General features: G+C 42.5%; 1 protein-coding gene across 2 annotated transcripts in view; it reads left to right on the top strand.

The window, feature by feature from the left end:
- The first annotated feature begins 863 nt into the window (after positions 1–863).
- Positions 864–22,967, top strand: part of LOC128301082 (rap guanine nucleotide exchange factor 4) — a 104,472-nt gene continuing 82,368 nt past the window's right edge. Inside the window, exons 1-3 of one of the 2 annotated variants that reach the window (XM_053037397.1) lie at positions 864–898; positions 19,049–19,191; positions 19,268–19,362. In XM_053037397.1, the coding sequence (XP_052893357.1) occupies positions 864–898; positions 19,049–19,191; positions 19,268–19,362 (273 nt within the window). The remainder of the gene's footprint in view (positions 899–19,048; positions 19,192–19,267; positions 19,363–22,967) is intronic. The other variant, XM_053037398.1, reaches the window with a different exon arrangement.

Raw genomic sequence — 22,967 nt, 5'->3', positions numbered from 1 at the left:
AATGTTGCTTCTTTAGTCGAATTATTAGCATAAGACGTTTCTTCTAAATTCAATTATCCAAACAGTGTGCGTTGTGTAAGCGAAGTAAGCGTTGAACTGTGAAGGTAAATCGCACACGGCTGGTTACCTACTGTACGTTAACCCTAGGAAGGCCTTTTGTCACAACAGGTTAAGCCCACGTTTACAATTACATTTTGCACGCTGAACTCAAACAGAAATAAAGCTTTCGAGACTCTTAAACTCAAACATAAAGGGAAAGTGGATTTAAAGCAGATGAGTGTAGGCGTGTGTGTGTGGCACCACCACCACTGGTCGCGTGTGGCATCAGTCAACATTCAGCAAAGTATCCGCGATGTTATCACGGCATCGCTGGTTACACGGTGCTGATTTTTGTGTGCCCACCAATTGCGTTTGAAGTAAAACATAAGCATATTGAGTCAGTTTGGTTGTGTTAAGTGTGCTACTTTTTGACTGCTCTACCGGCGTTTGCTTGGCGTTAACACCGCTCTCTTGCCTTCTTTTTGCAGTGATTGTTTGAGAAGATACGCGACGTCTTTATTTGTTTGCGATGTAATGTGGTGCCGAAGCAAAGTGTTTGGACTTCTGGTTTTAGTGTAGCTTTTGAGTTGCGCAAAAACGGAGTGCACGGGCGTATGGATTTGTGAAATGTATTTTTTTTTGTCTTAGTGGAAAGTGTTTGCAAAAATATGAAAAATAGTATTTGCGTGTGTCGTTCGTCGATGTAAATGCGGTTAGTGGAGCAACGAAATAGCGCTACATGCCGGTTAATGAAGGCAGTTAAGCCGGTTTAATACAGGACCCAGAAGCGAACAGCGGCTCAACCATCAACAACGTCCTTCATCATGGCGATGGAGTGGATTACGGCAATAGATAAACGGTAAGTCACGGTTTGATTGATTAGCTTTTTTTTTGTTTCGAAAGGGTGTTTTGAAGGGAGCTTGCTAGGACATGCTGACAATCCCGAAGGATCAAACGAATCAATGGTTGAATGGGAAAGAAAATGACATTTTGATCACCTTGATTGATGCGAATATTTGAAACACCTTATTTACCGTGTTTGTGGTAAAGGATTCGTCAGTGTGTACCTTTGGTTTGTACTTTCGGTAATGTTACATAAATTACTACATTATTACTATGTTTATCAGATACTTTTTTGGATTTGGATCATAAAATTGCAATACATTACCTTTGTTTTTGATATTACTTGATCAAAGCTGTCTTTTGCATACTTTTAGGCGTATGTCAAATAGATAGTACGCCTAAAATTATGCTATCCGCAATACAATGCACGACAAAAGGTGTCATAATGAGAATCTATTTACAATTCTTTTAGAAATCTTTAGGACAACGTTGAATTTCTCTAAAATATTTAAACAAAATTACGTTCATTCTTTAAACATTTTATTTTTAATTTCATATAAATAAAAAAATAAATTATTTTTCATTTGGTTATGGAAAAATAAATCGTAAGCAATTCGATCTTAGTTAATTCCACTTCGCTGTCGATACGGCCAGGCCGTTCTAACGAAACGAAACAAAATCCACTTCGCAGTGCATTTTATCATTACGGGCCAATCCCGTGATGCGCCACAACGCAGGACAAAAACACATTTAAACAGTTAATTTCTTTCACTTGATGATTTAATTCCATGGAATAGTTTGAAGGCTTATTCACTGTTTTTGCATCGCTAGTACGCTTCCCCCCAGTTCGTTGGATTCGTTACGAACGCATGCATGCTTCTGGGAGTTTTCCTCAATTGACCATAAATTAATACAAAATATGTCGGCTATTTGCTGGATTGCGCCAAAGTTGAGCTTTTTTTGGTGTTGTTGGTTCGTATTTGTTTGCGCTACCGAAGTAAACGTTCAGTCTGTTATGTTTATGAAGGTTTAAAAAAAATCGGGAAAAGGGTACACCAACAGGAATGATTTTGATTCTTTATTTTCAACCGACTGTAAGGGGTATGTGAAAGGGGGTTTGCAGCAAAATAACGCAGAAAAGGATACATCGAAAGGGATATAATTTGATTCACTGTGTTCATTTTCTATGAGCTTTCGGGATTGGAAATGTTCACTTTTTCATGGTACTTACCCAATCCACTGGAATGGTTTACCCTTTTTAATGTTGTTTTCATCGCGATATTTAAAGCACTGAATTTATTTGCCTAAGGAAATATTTGAAATATTGATTTTTGATTATTGAAATTGAATTTTTTTTAAATATTTGCCGACTACAAACCATTTGTTGAAAATGTTGAAATAGTTATTGGTAGTTCCACTCAAACCATCGCCAAAATAAAACAAAAAAAAACACACCGCAATTACTGCCCTTCCTGCACAGAAAGAAAGTGTAAGCGGGAGATAAAAACCACCACGAAAAATGGGCAAAAACGAACCAAACGTCTCAATTCGCAGCTGAATCAATATTGACTGTGGCAAAGTTAATCGAAATTTGTGGCTACACTCCGGAGATCCGCGTTGATTCCAGTGAAAAGATTTAAGCACACGATGGGCGTCGAATTTGATTGTGAAGTTCTATTTGAGGCGCACACTGTTGCCTTTCATTCGCTGTGTGTGTGTATGTGGGGGGGAAAAAGCCAACACAAAGCGGAAAAACAGGGTAAAAAAATCAAACTTTCCCACTGTAGTGTATTTTTTTTTCACCCTGCGGTTGGGCCCTATGCGATGACAGAGAGCACGGAAATTTCTGCAAGCGTGTGTCAGTGCAAATACAAGCGAAAATCGATTTTAAATCCCAGCTCAATCCTCAACCGGTGCGGTGTGTGTGTGTGTGTCTTTTGTTCGATTTGTACAAAGCAGGGCAGGGTATTCTTTTAAATATACTTTTAGCCGTCTGTGACAGCATAATCTTCTGATCGCACGAGCAACAGCATCATCATCATCACCAACATCAGCAGCAGCCAGCATCATCGGCAGTAGCGATGAGCGTGTCGCGCGTATTTGCGGAAAGATTTGCCGTCCTGTTTGCCGAAGCGATTGACGTGTTTGGAAAATGGGGAGAGAAAGTGTGGCATAGAGAAAAAAATTGCACGGCCAAAGTAATGAAACATTCACGGCAATCGGAGCAAACGGATAATATTGACTGTTTGCTAATTTCCTCGTCCAATCCGCTTATTATATCGAGAATGGCGAGCTGACGCTTCTGTGTGGCATTAAGCTTTCCTTCGACTTCGGTGTTTTTTATCTTTTTATATTCGCCATTTAAAGATGATATATTAAAGCTCAACTCTAGAGAATGGCCAATATATATTTTCCCTTTTTAATGAAAAGTATCCTTATCTCGATCTCAACTGGTCAGAGACACTTGAGCAGAAGTGATTGCGAGCAAACAATATTGGAACCTAAGAAAATCTTAGCTTCCCTAGCAATTTCACAACTCAACCAATCACATTCGTCCATACTTTCAAACCAATTGCAAAGAACTGTGGCCAACCAGCTTGTAAAACACTCAAACAAACCCAGAGTTGAAGGGGACACGCTTCGTACGCTCGGGGGACAATTTTTCAGCGCCAACGAAAGAAAAACTTTCCGCTGCCCGGAAGGTGGCAGACGTATTCTAGGAAAATAATAGGATTTGAAAAGACAGCTTATTGCTTATTCATCTTGTTGAAAAATTTCAATATAATTTCGATGCCACGATGGGACGGTAACGGATCGTAATTCAGGTTCCATTGTGCATGGGGTGGGTCACTTCAAACCATGGTGGCCATGGAAATTCTTCGCCTGGTTACGATTGCGAATACTTAGCGGTTGTAACGCGCGCTACCCGTGGACAGGGTGGACAGTAATTGAATTTGCAATTAGATGAATTTACCTTGAGGTCCTTGTTGATCTTTCGGTGTTTGGTGTGTTTCTTCTGATTATTTCATGTGGACAATACATAAGCGGCCTTCATAACATTTTTAGAGTCATTATTAACACACTTCGTATACACTGGAAATTAATTAGCCTAAAAGTATGCAATTCGAAAGCCTAAATTTATGCAATCATTTCATCAAAATACTCCTTAGCTTGTTAAGAGCTTGATTGTAGCTTGAAATGATGGTTCAATCAGCTTGACTTCCTCTTAAAAAGCGTTTTTTAAACCTCAAGAAATGTTGTTCAATATTAAAGAAGCAATGCCGAAGCTAAAACGCAACGCGGTGTGCTGAAAGTGCTTGAATTTCGTGTCGATTTAAGCGTTCCTGAAAAAGAAGCAACATTCTACCTCCCAGGAAAAAAAACATACATATCATTCATACGCGCTAGTTCAATTTAACTCCGGATGCTGGCGGCACAAACGGTTTCGCTGGCTGTTCTCGCTTTTTTTTTCTTCTTCTTTGCACCATCGTCGTCGTCGGCCCAACAAGCTGCTTCACACACGCGACAACCAAGGGAATTCAGTCGGAATTCACACAACATCGTTTTCCAATTTGCACCGTACCGTGGCGTTCCGGGCACTGCGACAGATAACAACCGTGTGCCGCACCTGTCAAAACACTCCCGCACGCATCTGCGCCTACTTGCCTTAGGCACACATAGTTGCTTTGCCAACAAGCCAACGTGTCGATTTGTGTGAGTGTGAAAAAAGTGCCGAATGTTCTTCTGGTGCAGGTTGGTGGGTGCCCCCAGGACATAAGAGCAGCGCCACCTGACGGTGACAGCGAAACGGCAATCCATACTACCAGTTCCGGAGTAGATACAGCTGTCAATGTGCATTTTTTTTTTTCGGTCGGTGTTGTTGTGTACTGCCGTCTCCTCTTGATGGAGACGCATGGTGTTTCACGTCGATCGAAGGACGTTCGATGCGCTCGGGCTGGCTTCCGGCAATGGTTCAAATAAACGGTGGATCGAGGCATGCAGCAGGCTTACATCCTATCAAAGCGACTGAGTAAAGCAGTTTTTTGTTTGTTAGATCGCATCAAAAGTGATGTATTTTGGTACTCTCGCTGGGTGCTATTATTTTCATTAAAGGGAAACCCCTTACGGTCTTTTCTATGTTACAATTAGTATGCCGTAAATTTACGTTTAAAAGACCTGCTTCATTAAATACAGCTTAGTCTACAGAAGCGAACGAGTAATGGTTTACATCATTAGTACATCTCTTACCGGACGAAACAGACAAAAAGTCGCTCAGAAAGACATGGAAAACGAAGCTAACTGTATCATTTATCCGGCGTGTTTCGCTCATCCTAATTTGCTCAGTGCCCACAAAAAGATTCAACGCTCACCTTACACCGGTACATGGGCTATTTTGTTCATTTGTTCTTATTAAAAGACAACGCAGACGTACCTACGACAGGCACACACGATTATCCAAATGGAAACTGTGTACAGCAGCGCGTCAAAGGCGGAATTGGCGACAAAGACACACGCATGCATAAAAATGCAAATATTCACCCACAAAATTAACAGCAAATTCTCTGACAATGATGCTGAAGCACCGACCAAACACCGAAGCATAAGTGAAAGAAAACTTTACCCTCGTGATAGTGATGGTTTTGCCCAACCGTCCGAGTGCGACAAAAAAGCCTTCACCCAAACAACAAACGATAGGAAATATAAGCAGAAAAAAAGGAAAAGAATCACAAAATAGCGCAACAGGGTCGTCTCGTTACAAAACCAGACGAGGCTAGCGCCATCGAAGACCAAAGCCCCTAGCGTCAGCATTATCGTCACCATCATCATCGCCATTTATGATACGCAAGCTACGGTGGGGTTCTTGTTGGGGTGGTTGTAACACGGAGCGGAAGGACATACACGCGTACCACTGTCAGTACCAATGGAACGGTTCTGCCCTTCGCTTGAAATGTCTGCCAGCGGCCGGCGCGCATCGGCTGAGAACCGGGCACCGGGTAATAAAAACACTGAGGCAAAAGCTGAGCACGAAGTTGGAAGCGTGGCAAGGAAAAATGAACCCGAACCCAGCGTACCGAAGTGAAGCAACATGTAGCTTGCAAATAAACTGACTTGATGGGCTGTGTATACGTGCGGGGTGAACCCATGGGTGAAAATGGAAGAGAAAAAAAGAGCCCTTTCCACCGACAACGGCGGCGGACAACGGAAAATGGTGTACCACCATTCATCATGCCCGAATGTCGGCGATGGTGACGATTACGAAGGCGAATAAGGGGATGTGTGTGAGTGGGTTTTTTTTTCTCTTGCAAAACTTCCGAACTTCCGTTTCGGTATAATCCTGTACCGTAGCGAAGCTGGGCAGGGCGAATGAAATGCTGAGACTGATCGATGGAGTCACAGGTTCATAAATAGTTATGCGTCGCATCATATTTATTTCCCACGGAGCTAGGCTGACACGTATCGTCAACATCGGTAGCTTGCTATTAAATGTATTTTTATTATTTTGGGGCTAAGGTTTAGGTTTTATTCGTTGCTGAGGTGCCTTTAAATGTCAAACGCTGTTGTTTGACGATAATTGTAAATTCTTGCCTACATCATTAGTGCTAAAACATCAATTTTTATATCAAAACGTATTTGTATTTGCTTTCTAGAACCCATCAATTAGAGTATTGATCTATGAAAAGGTAGTGGTATTTGATTCTCTAGTGGACTTCAAACGTCATAACAGAGAGACTAGAGACAGACCATCTTTGATCAACGTTAGCACTTACCTTTACATCGCACACAAACGTCAAAGAGGATCATATTATAGTTTCCATTAGGGAGCACATCCGTTCGATGATTTTCACCTAAGCAGGCTACAGGTAGTCAAGGTTACCAGTATGACGAGTTTGGTGCTCTTTCACCACAAGAATCATACTCGTAGCTTTGTCTCCGTATGTATGTGTTTGTGTCTGCTTATGTACGAGCTTTGCTTGGCGAGGTGTGCCAAATACACCACTCGTGTGTTACAAATACAGAAACACTACAGTCGGATGACGGAACTTTGGAAGCCACCGAAGGACCTAACCTCTACTCCACAGTGTGGTTTGCCGAGGTGTGTAAAACTCCAACGTACCGAAACGTTGTGTAGTGTTGGTGTTGGCCATAAAGCTGCACCCAGTCGGAGCACTGATCCGCAAGGTGGGTTTTTGGTGTGGGTGGTTGTGGTAGGTCGGTCCCTTCACACAGACAGCACCGCGTTTCTTTTCGTTCTTCAGCTCGCATCCATCTCGTTGGCTGTATTTTAAGAACTCCCAACCAGAAACCGTTTCGCCAAGGCGATATTCCAAACCGAAAGGTCTCCAAAGTTTCCTTGCGGGCATACAAGTTCGTGCTTCGTTCCGTTACACGATGCCGGACAACATCTGGGGATCTGCTTTAAGCGTGTTGGTTTATCTCTCTAGCAGACAGCACGACATTGGACACCGTGAACTCCGTCTCGTCCACCGTGCTCGTAATAGCTGTTCGATTATTAATTTTTGTACCAAAACCGTAATATTTTCTTCCGCTTTCATTTTCCCCAAAGGGGCTGGTGCGGAAAGATAAAGAGCAGAACCGAAGTTAACTTTGCCCAAAAAGATACTCTGATAAGGAAAAAAAACGATTCTTTACAGTTGGTACCGGTGTTCGAGCCACCCAGCTCAAGCCCGAACTGATCCCGAGGAGATTCTGGAAATGCCAGAAGGGAAAAGCTTAGTTTTACTGATGAGAACCGGGGAAACGAGCTGTATATCCCATCGTTCTGCAGCTTAAGCTGGCCGGTATCATTTACGACATGTATAGCAAATGTTTGGAGACCACTGAGAGCTAGTGTCTTTTGAAGCAGCATTTAACCACCCTCGTCATGTGGCAGATGGCCGTTTGCTGAGGGAAGCCTTTTATAGCTGCGATGTCATCCAGCATATTATGATCGAAAGACGCTCTTAAATCGAAGGTAAAATGACTTTCAGGCTCACTACTACTACATTGAAGCATCTATTGATTGTTTGTTTTTATAATTAAAATGGTGTAGAAACATTTAAACACTACTCAGTTTGAAAGCGCAATGTCAAGCTTTTGATGAGCTTTAATGTGTTTTTATCTTCACTGCAGACTTGTTCGAAGCCACTCAAGTTGTAGCTGAGTGGAAAATGTGATTTTTCGTTTTCCGGGAAACGAGACAAACAAGAGGCATATTGTTTTCGAAGGTTAATGTTTCCTTAGCAACGGGTGTACGACGAGTATCTCTAGCAATGACATTGTTTAGCAAACATTGTCTTCATTGCATTTAAGTTTCGTTAGATAATACAGGCAGTCCTCGATAAAAGCGGATTCGGAGATGCGCGCTTTTTGGAAATTTGACAGATGAGTTAGCACAAAATCTAAGCAATATAGTTAAAAATTGGTCGGAAATACCTTCTTTTCTTATGTAAAACATTAGTTTTTATTTTATTTTAATCTATTATTTCAAAAAGTAAAATAATTTGATGAAAACATTAAGTGCAGAGAAGGAAGTCGACTCTGTGCCTTTGAAGTATAAACGAAATTGTACCAGGATTCGACTTACGCGAAAATTCGAGATACGTGGATTTTGTCCGGGTTATATATGTCCGCTATAATAGCATATCTCGGGAACTGCCTGTAATTTTGTTTTTTTTTATTTGTTTTTAAGCATCTATTGCGATACTTATAGAGTGTGTTTTGTGACGATTTGCATACTTTTAGGAGTTTGACATATACTAAATTCTTCTACTAAGGAAGATCGATGTCCAATCTTTCGATGGAGTTATGAGAAATCGCGATGGGAATTTTCTGGAATACATAAAACCCTTATGATTGATAAATTTTGCTGATCAATGTAATGATCTTGATGAAAAATGACCGTTATTATTTAATGATATCGTATTTACAATTCGCTCTAGATGGAGCGTAAGAAAGCATAAAGGCAAAATCAAATCAGTAGAATATCTTAGATAACACTTACTACAAGCGGGAAAACCAATTCATCATGTAGCAGGTTTGTTTTATGCCGAGGGTGTCTCTCTTTCTGCCATAAACTGATCGCCCAAGAAATCTTGATAATAAACTGAAAATGATAAATTGTCACAAATATTCATCTGGTTGCCAGTCAAATTACTGATGAAGTAGAGATTTCGGTTTTTTTTATTACAAATGCAAAAATAAAAATATGAGCAAATAACAAGGGTCCGAGCACAGTGTTGAAACCTGTCATTGGAGCAAATATGCCAATACCTTCGGGACAGAAACGAATCGTCCTAATGAGGACCTCACCACACCAACATTACCAAGGTCTAAACCGGCAGTCCATTAACGCTAGCATTTGCGGGTAGTGCTATCCATTAGTTCCGCTTATCATGGACCCTTCACCGAAAATCGTAACAGAAAAAAAACACAGAACCTTTTCCACCGTTGACCGAATAATCGATAATTTGTTGCATTCGGTGTAATGATGCCGGTTCGTTTCATAGCAGAAGCTGCCCAAACCCGCGGTTATTCCTTCCACCCGGTAAAGGTGGCGTCGTTCTGGGTCGCTTTTCGTTACGGCATCGGTTTGATTGACAGATTGCTCACCTTCTTTCTCGTGGTTCGTCCGTACTACGGCGTTACCGTTTTCATAGCTGGATGGATCGACACAGTTGCGGGAAGGATCCTGCTTGGCCCTGAAAACGAAACATAATATTTATCAACCACCGTTGACATAGTCCGCAAAAGGTTTCACTACACCCTTTTGGGGTACCGGGAAGGCAGTCGAGGTTGATAGGAAAAAAAAGCTCTGCAGCATGGATAGTTAGCTTGAAATATTTTGCATATTTGTGTAAAGTGGTTTAGGCGAATTTTAAAAATATTTACATTAAATATTGTACGCGGGAGGTGAAGCGATTCTCGCAGCATTTCTACACGCCTATGATATGTTACGCCCAAATGTATGCAATACTCACGACAAAAGACTGCAAATTGCCTTTTAAACCAAACAAAATTCAAAATTTATTTTCTGTTCTTTATAAGAATACTTTTTTGCTCGAAACTCGAAAAATGCATAACAAAGCACAATTAATTTCCACTTTTTCCAGTGTGTTTTCTCTTCCCTATCTAAACGCGTGCGAGAGGCATCCGTTTCCGATGTCGTACGTTTACATAAAAATCACTCTACTTAACTACTTCCGATAAAGTGCGCACATCACATCAAATGGGACTCGGTTTGGAGCGAACTCGGGAGGACGCGTTTTCCCTGTGCCCTTTACCAACGCTCACGATGGGAAATGGGCAATTTTCCGCACGGTTCGCATCAAAAGCATAATCATCATTTTGACCCTCTCTCTTTCGCTCGCTTCTTTCTACCGTTCCCTAAGTCATGGCACTACGATACCTTCATCCGTTCGATGATATTATTCTCAATCATGGTGATCACCATCAAGGATGATCCCAGGACCGGCAGTGATCCACCTCCACCTTCCATTTCAGGTTCATCTCAGGTTGCGTATGACCCGGCTACAGAGGCAACCTATCTCTGTATAGTAGAAACTGAGACGGGTTCAATAGCATGACAATTTTTTGTCGACCCTTTGCTTTCAAGTGACTTTTTCCCGCGAGGCGAGCTTTTGCGGGCTGGTTCGTTCGAGGCGAGGGTGTGTCGCTTGAAAGTGAAATGAAGCATTGATTGCATTTAGGAGGAGTAAAACCGGTGCGAGCTTTTTCCCTTCCGGAAGCACTCGACCAGAAGAGCGAAACAGGAGCGGATCATCATTTCTTATGGCCACCAATAATTTCCAATGCGCTCACAATAATCCACCTGAAACAACCGTCCCCAGCCCCAATGTAATCACCACCGTGTAACTCTTTTGCTGCTTGGCCACCCTGCCAAGGGCACCCTTTTCCCGATCGGCACACCCCAATCCCGATCAAGAGCGGTTGGAAAATCTATTTCTTTCGCAACGGAGACAAACAAAACGGAAGAGGGAGGAGGGGGAGGAAAACTTTCCCGACATTCCGAACCGTTGTTTCGGTGTTTTGTCACTCGGGTAAGCAACACTTGACGCAGCGGGGTCGCAACGAAGGTGGCAGCAGTTGGTGGGAAATTGAGATTTATTGTTATGTTCTTCCCACCCACCCGGCACACCCAAATGTAACCGGGGGGAGGGCAGTTTTTTTTTTGTTTTGTTACGGAAAACCGCCTGCTGCGCGATAGCAAGATGGGTGTTTTCTTTTGAAACATTTTGCCTTTTCTCTTGCGGAGGACTACCCACGGAGCGGCATTACAATTTCCTCCAGTTTCCGTTCCGTGAGTCAGCGGAATGTTGTGGAGACTGTGAACTATGATTTTCTGTTTGCTGGAATTGGGATTGGGCATTGGGAAAAGAGAAATGGTTCGTTTAGCAGTTTTCGGTTTCCATTTGGCACGGGCGTGTGATAATTTAGGCTCCCTAACCTATCCCAAAGCACACAAACGCAAACCGCCACGCACCGATTATGGTGGTGGTCAAGGCGATAGTGAACAGCACTTGGCATGGGTTCGGCTATTCCGACATGAGCATAAGGACACTTTCATTTTCACCCGGAGAAGTAATCTGGAAGTAATTGTCAATTTAGTACATGATTGTGATTTGTTATTTGGGTGATATTAACGAGTCGCGAATGTGCGCCTGTTGGGTATAGGAAAATTGTTTCTGGTAATAAATATGGTGTCCATACCGGGAGGTGGAAAACTTAAACCGCACCTCAATGGTTCGCTTCCCTCCCTTTTCTAGCGCAGCGACCTGCCAGGCCATCCCTACCATGTACAGTTTACTTAGATTCAATTTAATCACACTGCCCAAAAGGTTAGCCGTTGTTAGCAATGAATCGTAGTTAGCTAGTGAGCCTAAATGTATGCAATTTGCAGTACAAAACTGGATTTACATATCAAAACGTTACTTATTTCGTCAGCAGACATTCTACATGTTTGTAACATTGAAGAATATTTGATTTAGAAATATTACACGTAAAAAAGTTCATAATGTACAGTTGTCGTAAATTGCTAGAAAGGAATTAAAGGTTACGCCTTAGCTTTCCAACAGGAACGACAAAACTAATCCCACCTGTTTCTTGAGCTCCACCAATTTTGTCTCATTAATTATCGTCCTCTGTGTTGTTTTCTCAGCTACTTCCCCGTAATGCCAACGCCTAAATAGTTCGTTCCTTCCAGGGAAGACTTACCCGTTATGGATGCTTCGACTGCTGTATCACGAACCGTAGTGACGGTGGCGTTTGGTGGGCATCTTCGCCAGTTGTCTGCTCAGACAGCTTCCCCAAAAACAAAGCAAAGAAGTGATTGTTTGCGCAAATTGGTTCCTATTTTTAGTGCGGCTAGCCTATGCGGAACATTATCCGATCACTATTGACAGCGTAAAGCTGCACGAGCATGGGCGCGCGGCAGACAGTTTTTGAAAAAGGTTACTATAAATAGCAGAAAATAAATACCGCCCAGTTTGGAAGGATTTCCGGACACGGACCTGAGCGCTCCGTGTCGCTGTTTTATCATTTACAGGAAGTGTTTGAAGTAATACAATTGTTTTTCAAGCTGGCTTCCGTTGCTATGGGCCCAATGGAGTGGGTTTCTTTTCGGCTTTTCGTAGTAACGAAGCGATTTAGGTCCGTTTTTTTGAATCGCTAGGCACGTTTTGGAGCTTTTGATAAGGAAAGCTAGAAAGTATGAACCACTAAAATAAAAATCCTTCAGTAGTCGAATATACAATACACTGGAAAAAGGGATTTCGCTTGAACGTTGCTGAATTTCACAATGCCCCTAAAGGTATGCAATCCACGTTATTAATACCGTTAATAATGAAAAAAATTCTTTGTAAAGTAAAACATTACACAATTTAAACAAAAACAAGCACACACACTCAGCTTGTATGTAGTATATTGTGTAACATGTATTTGTTCGATTCAAATCATTGTTTTTGGCCGTTCGGTTGAAATTTCTTCCTAGTCACGTGTACCGAATGATCGTAAAGAAAGGGAAATACTATCGCATCAAAACCCCTGCATGTCAATTTTTTGACACAAAATGAAGTTTATTAGATTACTTTCACATGTGCCGCATTTTCTTATGGCGGCCTTGAACAGTCCGTTGCTTCACCGAGTGCCAGACAACTGTGAAAATCTGTATGAGGAAACACAAAATTCGGCTTCGGAGCAGTCTCTGTCTTCCTCCGTTCACCCATACACGTGGATCGATCGAGTGAAATGTGTTAGTTCAACCGACCGAAAAGTGATTATCCTTTCACATGATTGCCTTACTCGGCGAGTGAACGTGGAACGGCTTTCAGCAGTGGCAGTTTTTCTCCGAGTGTCTATTGTACAGACCGGCGTAGAACAAAATTCCTCGACGAGGGCGCGTATTGTTCATGGTTTCTTAAGCAAAATTTCTACACAAAAACGCTACATAGCTCATTTTACCGGTCCACAAACGGTGTGTCCTCAAGTCTCGCAAATGATTATGCTGCTTCGTTTCGAACATTCCCGGAACGGTTGCTTGGAATGCGAAGCTCATCTCGGTTCATTTACGAACTGGGAAAACGATCCCCGAAGGATTATTTTATATCAAAGCGAACAATAAAGCAGACTGGTTCTCGGGTGGATATTAATTCAATAAGCATACCACCGGCAAAGGTTGGTAAGATGATGTCTAAAGCAAAGATCTAGCAAATATTCCGTTTTTTAAACTAGAGCAGTAGAATAAAATTAATGCTGGTGTCGTTTAGCGTACGCGCTTCAAACAAGGTGTGGATCTTTTTCCAAGCTATCCCACCCAAGCCAAACATGGAGGCGCCGTATTGTTATCTCTTTTAGATTTTATAACATTGCTTTCTAGGCGAAAGCAAATGGCTCCCACGCTAGCAAATGGCTCCCACTTTTGGGAAACGACATAGCGCACGCAAAAAAAAACCGCTCACATTCTCATCCGGTTCTATTATTTGCTCTTATGTGTGGGTTGGCTTTCTGCCACCAGTTGATAGAAGCGATGTTTGATTTGTGAAGTTTGTTTAGAAATCTTTGTCTTGTCAATTTGGTTTTCGCTTTTTTGCAGTGTTCTTTGTGTAGGCAATGTTTGGAAAAAGTTGTGTGATTGTGTTTATTACCAAATTGTTTGCTTTATGAGCATTATTTCTCAGAGTTCGTGTGTCATTGTGCAAAATGGCACGAGATCTGGTGGAATTTATTGCATTCATACAACAACGCTATGAATTTAATTTTTCGATGGATAATACCTATGAATAAGTAAGATCAAACAAATGTCGGAAATTGCATACATGCAGGCGCTTGATTATGAAACGGAATTGAATGCGCCGTAATGTATGCAACACGGTTTACAACTTCACATTCCTCCACCTTGCGTAGAGTAATGCAATGAGTATTAATTGTTCGTAATTTTGCCGGTATTAAGTCGACAAAATTATTTTCACATTATTGAAAAATTAAATTAAGTAATAATTGTCAATTAAATTCCACCTAAGCAAAGAACTTTCTTTTTGAAGATGAGCTGTACCATACTTTCAAGCCGACACTAACGAGCTTACTTTCCGACTTTTCTTTGTCCCTGCCGCACACAAACCGATTAAGAATTTAATAATGTGGTTAAACTCGTAAAAAAGCCATCGACTTCATCAGTTAAGCTGTTCAAACAGTCCACCGATGGCATAGGCGCACCACCCGAACCCCCTGCTAGGGCTTGTGAGTGAGGCTGCTGTTTTTCTTGTGCAATTTTCACAGATTTTTCCAGCCTAGCATGGCCTGGAAAGGATGGGAAGCAATTTACTGTTCGCGTTCGGAGTGCTCTCGTTAGCTCGATGGCCCACCACACCGTAAGTGGGCTGTATGTGTGTTTGTGTGTGTGTGTGGTCGTTTTAGGATAGAAACGATGAAGCACGCTCACCGTCGTCTATCGTTTACCGACCGCACGCCGCAACTTCCTACGGGCGGTGTGAATGGACGTCATTAAAAATGTTGCTGCGACGAGTGACAAAATTTTACGACCTTTTGAGTGTGACAACATTAGAGCGCACAGCTGCTTGGTAGTTTTACACGTCAATTTTTCGATCCCCCAGCGGATTGTAGCGCTAAGGAAGTTATAGGTACTCTAGTGAATAGATTTAAAATTAACTTCACCTGGTATTTATTTCATTAGATTTAATGAAGGTGCGTGACGCTTAGGTGTTCCTTTTACGTTTAAAAGGGAACCGGAATTGGCGTGCCCCATAAATGGAAATCTTGCAATAAAACACAATTATGTGCTTCAGCTGCGAAAAAAACAAATCACCAACGTCTCACCATAAAATTCCCCCCAAAAAAAATGCACAGATTGAAAGAATCACGCGCATTTAAAAAGCGGCAAAAAGCACAACTCTAAATCCCGCTCATAGTCTCAGCTTCAACTGGTGGTTTTTGTGCTATTTTTCTCATTGCTATCAGCACGATCTGCATGCTATCGGGCCGTGCCGGTCCCGTCCTATGCATTGCATTCATTTCCGTTTCCAGTTTCCGCATAAAAATATCCTGAATGGGTTTCCGGGACCGCTGCTAGAAGCATGCGCCCGTTGTGGTGATGGTGGTCGGCCGTGAAGCCGAAAGAAGAAAGTTTTTCCACAACGGCTTCCGCCTGTGTTTTCCCACAACCATTTTGCAGCGTAGCAAAAATCCGCTTCCCAGCAGCACAGTGTGGCGCCGATAGTGGATTTTCGTACCGGCGTGAGTTCACTACGGCTTTGGGATGGTTTCTTTTCTATTTCCATTTTTTGTTGTTGTTGTGGTGCACATCCTTTCAGTGGCTCAGGTCAAGCATAATTTTTATTCTTTCACCTCATCGCCACCGGCAACGCTCGGGATCTATTTCCGGGCGTGGGAAAGAAAAGCGTCATAAGTTGCTGTGAAATTGAAATAATGCCCATAATGGTGTCGAACAATGGGATAATGCCCTTTACTTCTTTCATATTCCAATGCACTTTCGTGAATGTGCTTGGAGCAATGGTTATTATTTGCCTTAAATGAAGATGATTTTTAGTTTGTGTTGATGGGATGAGATAGTGAAGTCAGCACTCGTGCAATTTAATATAGGTTGCAAACTAAACATAGAAATTAAAAACGCCTAAAAGTATGCAAAATTTCACATGAATGCTTTCTTATTTCGAATGAAATCCAATTTGTGTCCAAATTGCCTACATTTAGGCGAAATACTTCAAAAACAATTTTAATCTGCAGCGTTAACTTTTACGTTTACAGTGAAAACGTTTGTAAGCACAAAATGGAGCAACATTTCACGCCATTAATCATGCACCAGCCGTTCAATGCCGTCCCGCTAACGAACCGGCTCCCATTCTCCACCAATCGCATCAATACGATTGACGTAAATAAAACTGATTTTTATCGGCTCACCTGTCGTCCCGAAATTTGTCCACCATTTTGTATCACCACACACATTACTTGTTCGTAAAAAAAACGTTCGTCCTGCTACGGGGATGGTGTAAAGCGCTATCCGTACGCGATTGATCTCGACTGTCCCGAGATTTTGAGACAGTTGCACACACGACGGAAAGGCAGCCACTGAACCGTGGCTTCGAAACACGCGTGCTGTGAAATATTCATTTATGATAATGCGAGGATACATTTCTTCCATAAAATCCGGACCCCTTTTCCGGCACTCCTACCCAATGCCAAGGGTGGATTGCTTTGAAAGTCAACCGTGGAGAAGTGCCGGTGAATTTAACGGATCAGTTATACGCTTGCCAAGGCTTTTTCGGGACCCTTTCACTCTTCTGTGTGTGTGTGTGTGTGTGTGTGTGTGTGTGTGTTTGCCGCACATAATACGGCTTACGCTAGTGGTGGGATCGTTTGGTGCTGAAGTACCAACCGGTACAGCTTTCCTGGGGCGAGCTTTGGAGACGACTTCACAATCGATTAATGTGTACCGGGTTGCGCGGGTTTGATGTGTACATATGTTCGATTAGCATACAGAATGGATCCTGCCACGGTGTGCAGGATTGCTTCGTCTTTTCTTCAAACTTTAACGCACAACTCACAAGCCAGACGTTCGTGGTGGTTTTGTGGCAGGTTTCTACACAAGAATGAGATAAATTATAGCTTCCAATGGAATGGAACTTTTTGATGGAATTGAAACGTGTAATCCTCACATTTCACAATATTGATAAACGACAGGTCTGGGCTTGGGCTGATACATTGCGCCATACGAAAAAGCACCGCCGCAGGGAGCTGTTGAAGGTGCGGCAATTAGTTTGGGGTGTACTTAGGGATCGTTATCCGCGCACGGGGATGATATATTTAACCGATTCCGATATCCTGCCGGGGAGTTGGGGGACAGACCCATATTTCACCGCTTCCTTCACAGCCGATCATGTATTTATTGTTTTGCCGCCTCCCTGCGGAGCACTTGTTTAGTGAGAATAAAAACAAATCACCCTCAGCGGTAGCGTCCACGGTGATACACGGTAGTACGGTAGGGAAATATCGGTTATAATCGTGCCATGGTTGTTGGGATGCGGGTTGGGAAAATTTATGTTGCTTCCAATTCCGCTTTTCAGCCCGGGCTGTGGCGGTTGATTGATTTCACGTGCACTACCGTGCATGGTGAGCGATAGCAGGAAGAAATATCGACTGGCTGATTGGAGTATCAAATGGTGAAACGCACCAGACCAAAGGGGAGTGGGAAAGCACTATCGAGTTTTTTTTTTGGAAGCGCAAGCATGTGTAAATCTGAATTATGGCTTTCATAAATCATGACTTATTTGTATAGAGAGATGGGGCATACTAGGGTGGAACTTTGGGAAGGAAAAATGTCCTTATAGCATATTGTTTTCAGCTTAGAATAAACAATCTTCTTTTTTTGTTAAATTGATTAAATAATTGTAAAAAAAAAACTCTTATTACGTATTATTTTTTCATAGCGGCGTCATAATAAAGTTCCGTTGTTATGCGAATAGTATACTTTGAGGCGCCATACGAGCTAAAAGCTATTATTATTAAAAGCTATTAGCTATTATAAGCTCGGCAAATGAAGTTCCACAACTTGCGGAAGAGTTACAGAATTATCTTGTTATCTGTAACTTTTAACACGATATATCCCAAAAGGTTACAGTTATAGAGCCCAACCCATCCATTGGACAGCTTTAAATTCAATTTTAATATTGTCCCCAATGTCATTTTGGTAGACATCCGTCCCACACATCGGAAAATCCCACCGCTCCCCACCTGCTGGTTTTCCGGTTCAACTACACACGGTTAAGCTACCCAACCATAATTTCATCCGTCTCGGTCTCGGATGTTCGGTTCTGCTCGTAAAAATAAATCCCCCAAAGGTTGGTGTGTCGTTCCAAGAACTTGCGCCCCAAAAACCTTCGGCACACGGTTGTTCTGCGTTCGGGAGCTCTGGGCTCACATTACCACACCGAACATACATCGCGGGTGCCTGCAAGTTGATTGGCGACCACGTCAAGCGTTATCCTTTCAAAAGTGAATCGTTACTCCGCGGCACTTTCCTGGAGGGCTTTAGAGGTGGAGGTTCGCGTTTTGTGCCTGATTTCAGCAGCAACGCTTCAACCGGTTGGAGCACAAAAATGAACATATTATCTTGTCTTTTTAATATTGTGCGAAACGTGCGGTAGATTATTCGCCCTCGAACAAGCGGATCAAAGGGAACATAAGGTAACGAACCGTCAAGTTGTGGATGTTTGGGGCTTTTTTTTCCCTATGCTGACGCTTCAAAGCGAAGATGTCAAAACTTTGGCTGTTGTGAAGTTAAATTTCAACTCACTCGCTGGAGGATAGGTGATGGCGTTGGGCACGGATAACAAATGCAAGATTCGTTTTATTTTTATCAGAGAGTTGATGTTAACCGTTTACACATGGGATAACATTTTTCATCGTTAATTTGGTCAAATTTGAGCCAAAACCGTTAATATAACTAGAAACAAAATTTCTCGCACCCAAATAGTGTTACGCATTGCATAAGTTTAGGCGTTTTCTTTTGCGTTTTGACGTTTGAAGTGAAAAACGACAGTTTGAACGTATTGTAAAACTTAACATAAAAAGAAAAAAACAGCATTACTAACCTTCTCAATATGTTCTCTCCGTTTAGGCCTTGTGACCGGAATCTTCGTGACTGTGAGCTAATATCGTGCCGTTTGCGACGTGTCGAGCCACTATGCCGATTACCAGGGTCAGCGCTACAGCAGTTGGCTATGTGTGGTTTCTACGAGGATCTCGAAAAGGGTGTTACGTGTACGTATTCTTTTGTGTTGTACAATCAAATAGTGGAATGGTAAAGTGATTGAGCATTGTTTGGTTCTTGTTGTAGTATTCCGTGCCGGTGAGCAGGGACGCTACTGGTATGCCGTGCTGGGAGGACAGCTCGAGGTGCGATACCATGCGGCTGACACGAAAGATGGAAAGGTAAGTCCCATGATCATTTTGATGATAAAACTGGATGTTCTAAAGCATTCAAGCATTCAAGCTAAACATATTTCGTAACATTGGGATTACACGATACCACGATCGAGCTCACGATACGAGAATTTCGGTTGGTTCCGTTTGTGTGTGCTAGTATACTGAGACAAGAATTTATTTGCAAACCTCATCTACTGGAGATTATGATAAAAACCCCATAACGAAAGTCCTGATAGGATTATCGATAGGGACTTTCACATTCAGCACATCGATGTCGTGGACTTCTTCGGTAGTAACGGCTTAATTTGAAATTCATGAGGTTCGTCAGATTGCTTCCGGATTGTGTGTGTGTGAAGGAGTAATCCGTGAGCTAAAGTATTATGGATGTGAATGAACCGGAAGAGCATTTCCCTTGATTTGTTCTTTGTTGGTTATTCGTAAAAGAAACTGCTATGTTCGAGTGCTAAATCCTCCCTAAACCATTCCTGGGAAGTCATCTGATCGCAGCACTACTACTATGCCTGATGAAACGCGACGCAAAGCTTGAACGCATGCCAGGGCAGCGTCACCAAATGGTTGTATTTATTTCACGACTTTAATTTCAGCATCACACATAATACACCATCGACTACCGTCAATCAATACGGCTTGTTTGTTTATGCTGTACGAGCGCTATGTTGGTACGCATGAACCGGGCTGATTGTGGTTGCTTCAAGCTGTGTCCCGTCTTTAGGGTTGATGTAAAACAAACGACATCACAACAAAGGTGTCATCTTACAGTGCTGCCGTTCTGCGCCTGGAAGTCACTGGCACGCACAGACTCCGTTCGGCACACACACACTACTCAGGGGCGTGCCATGTGTGCTGGTGCTGTGGAGTGTAAAGTGGTTACTTGTACGCTTGTGGATCAAATTTCATCTCACCGATACTGCCATGATGTCATGGCGGAACGATGACACAACCGATCGGTGAATGTGCAGAAGAAAGACCCATTTAGTGCCCCTTTCACCGTGCAGAATTGCTACTTGAAGGTTTAATTAATTAAGATCTTAAAAACGCTTAAGCGAGAAGTGGCACTACATTCCATTTAAATACCGCAAGGAACCTCAATGATTTTTTTTTGTTTTCGGAATACGATTGATTAGTGGTGGTCTCGGCTGCCAATTGGCCAACACTGTCCACCACACAGTTTGGGAAGCAGTGTCGAGGTCAACCAGAACGCAGTACTGGCTTAAATTGAATCGACCAACGATACCGACGCACGCTAATCAAGCTCAATCAATAAAACCTCGCGTAATGGAGCACGGTGGTCTGCTCACGGTCACTTCGGAGCATGAAAGAATGGAGCGTTCCAGCTGTGAGACTAATTGCCGACGGAAACTATCTGCTGAAGCCAGCAGTTTCAATACGGCCTCTCCGAGAAACAAAAAGAACGAAACCATCCAAACAGTTACAACTTTCTTTGCCGGTGTTCAAACATTCAGGGGGGTCCAAAACAACATCTCGGCTACGGCTAGCACAACCGGAAAGAGATTACATTCGGGCGGACGTGACCGCACGTAATCGGAGCACTTCCGATGAAGCGGGATGAATTACTATCCCCTGCTGCCCTGGTGCTTTGATCACCGGCAAAAGTGAGTGGCACGTGTTTGGATGAAGCATGCGTGAAAGTGTTTGAGTGGTGTCATCCTCAATCTGATACCTCCCAGTCAGATCTGATTGTCTTTTGGTGGATGGAAGGGTACCTGGCAACAATGGGGCTTGTTGGTGGTATGATAGCACCTTAGATATTGCAACTTTTGACTTTGTAGCAATGTGAATATGCTGGTTATTGATGTCAGTGTCTCAGGGTCTTTTCGAATATTCTCTATGAAAGTCATTCAGACCCAGAACTAGTTTAAACACTTTATTTTACGAAGAGTTCAATTATGTTTATCACCAACCAAAAGCGGCTCGAATGAACGCCGGCATGTGATTTTATCCTCACGATCCTCGGTCGTGAACCCAGCCTCTCGGCTCCAACGCTGCTTCGGGATCTGCGAGTCGATGGCAGCGCCCTCTTTGGGGAAATACCTTAATCTCGATCAGCTGGGTATAATGATCTCAACTCTCGCTGCTGTCGAAGTGATTAAACCATGTAAGGAAACTCAGGCGACGTAAGGTTCAAACTAAGCGACGGAGTGGAACCGTCGATCGTCAACTGCGATTGAAGATTCGGAAGATCAGGGCTAACTCTAACGTACCGGACTATGATCTGGCCAAAAACCTTAACACTGACCGCTCTACAGTACGACTAATCCGACTCTGAGCAGGATTTAAGTGTTTCCGAGCAAACAAACGTCACAATCCACAGTTAAAATAACAATCAATGGCCAGAAGAATCCGGGCTCGGAAGCTGCTGACTAAACCTCAAGGATGGCTTTTAATTCATGATTTGGAAAGGAATCTACTCCTGTGGCAAAAAGTGTTTTTGTCACTAATATGAACATAAATTCGGATTTGTATAAGAAGGAGTGTCTCAACAAATGGGTTTTACCGTTTATAAAGTCGCATGATGTAGATCTAGCTGCCAGCTGCCATTATAGCAAGGACGGGCTAAAATTATGGAGTTGAAGTTGTAGTGAAGTTTATCGCAAAACACCGGAATCCTCCAAATTGCTCGCAGTTACGTCCAATAGAAAGATAATGGACGATAAACAGAAATTAAAGAAAAAAAGAGCTTTAAGGACATTCGTCGAATGATGAATTGGTGGAACTTACTGGCCAAAACGGTGAACTGAAGTGGCTGTTCGCAGGTTGATGAGTAGTATTGGCATTAAACTTCGAAAATTAAATACAAATGATTATTTTTCCTACATATTTTATAATGAATAATGGTTTAATTCCAAGAGAGTGTTTCAATTGGAATAATGGTTAAATAGATACACGTGTTACAAAGTGCCCTATTTCTAAATGAATCTAAAACTTTAACTATATCTAAGATCTAAAATGTTAATTACCTTTTCTCACCTAATTCGAACGCTTTACGGCTGATAAAGCGTTCGTTGTTGTTTCGCGCCTAAATGCATGCAATTTCCCAATGTGACAAAATCATGCTTTTAAGAATCTTCTTTCATTCCCCGCTTGTGTGTTGGGTATTAAATACGAGTTAAACATTCTCACTCTTTGTGGCCAACGATTGTGGCCTGTTGTGCTGTTCCGGCCGCCGATGCACTGCCACCGTTCGCAACATTGTCCGCACGGCGCAGTGAAACAAAACCAAAATAAATAAACCGCACAACATCTATAGCTAGTTGGCTTCTTGCCTGGGCAAAGCGTCCCGAAACCAACGGACGGCCGGCCGGGTTTAGGTTATTACTGGTGTTGTTTATTTATTTGTCAAACAACGTTTTGCCATGCCCGGGCACTGCACGTTCGCCCGTGCTACTGTTGCACGAGGTGTAATTTCCTTTCTCACTTCCGTAATTTCCTTTTCTACCAATTTCGGTTTGGGTTGTCCGGGTGGGTTTTTGGAGAGGATGGGTATTTTTTTTTTTTTGGGAGGAAAGAGAAATTTTGTCCTTTCTTGCAAATCCCGAACATTGGCCGGTGCGAAGCTGGAGCGTGTAACG

Source organism: Anopheles moucheti, chromosome 3 (genome assembly GCF_943734755.1).
Source record: "Anopheles moucheti chromosome 3, idAnoMoucSN_F20_07, whole genome shotgun sequence".
NCBI classification, from domain to species: Eukaryota; Metazoa; Arthropoda; class Insecta; order Diptera; family Culicidae; genus Anopheles; species Anopheles moucheti.
This window is presented reverse-complemented; position numbering and strand designations above follow the sequence as displayed.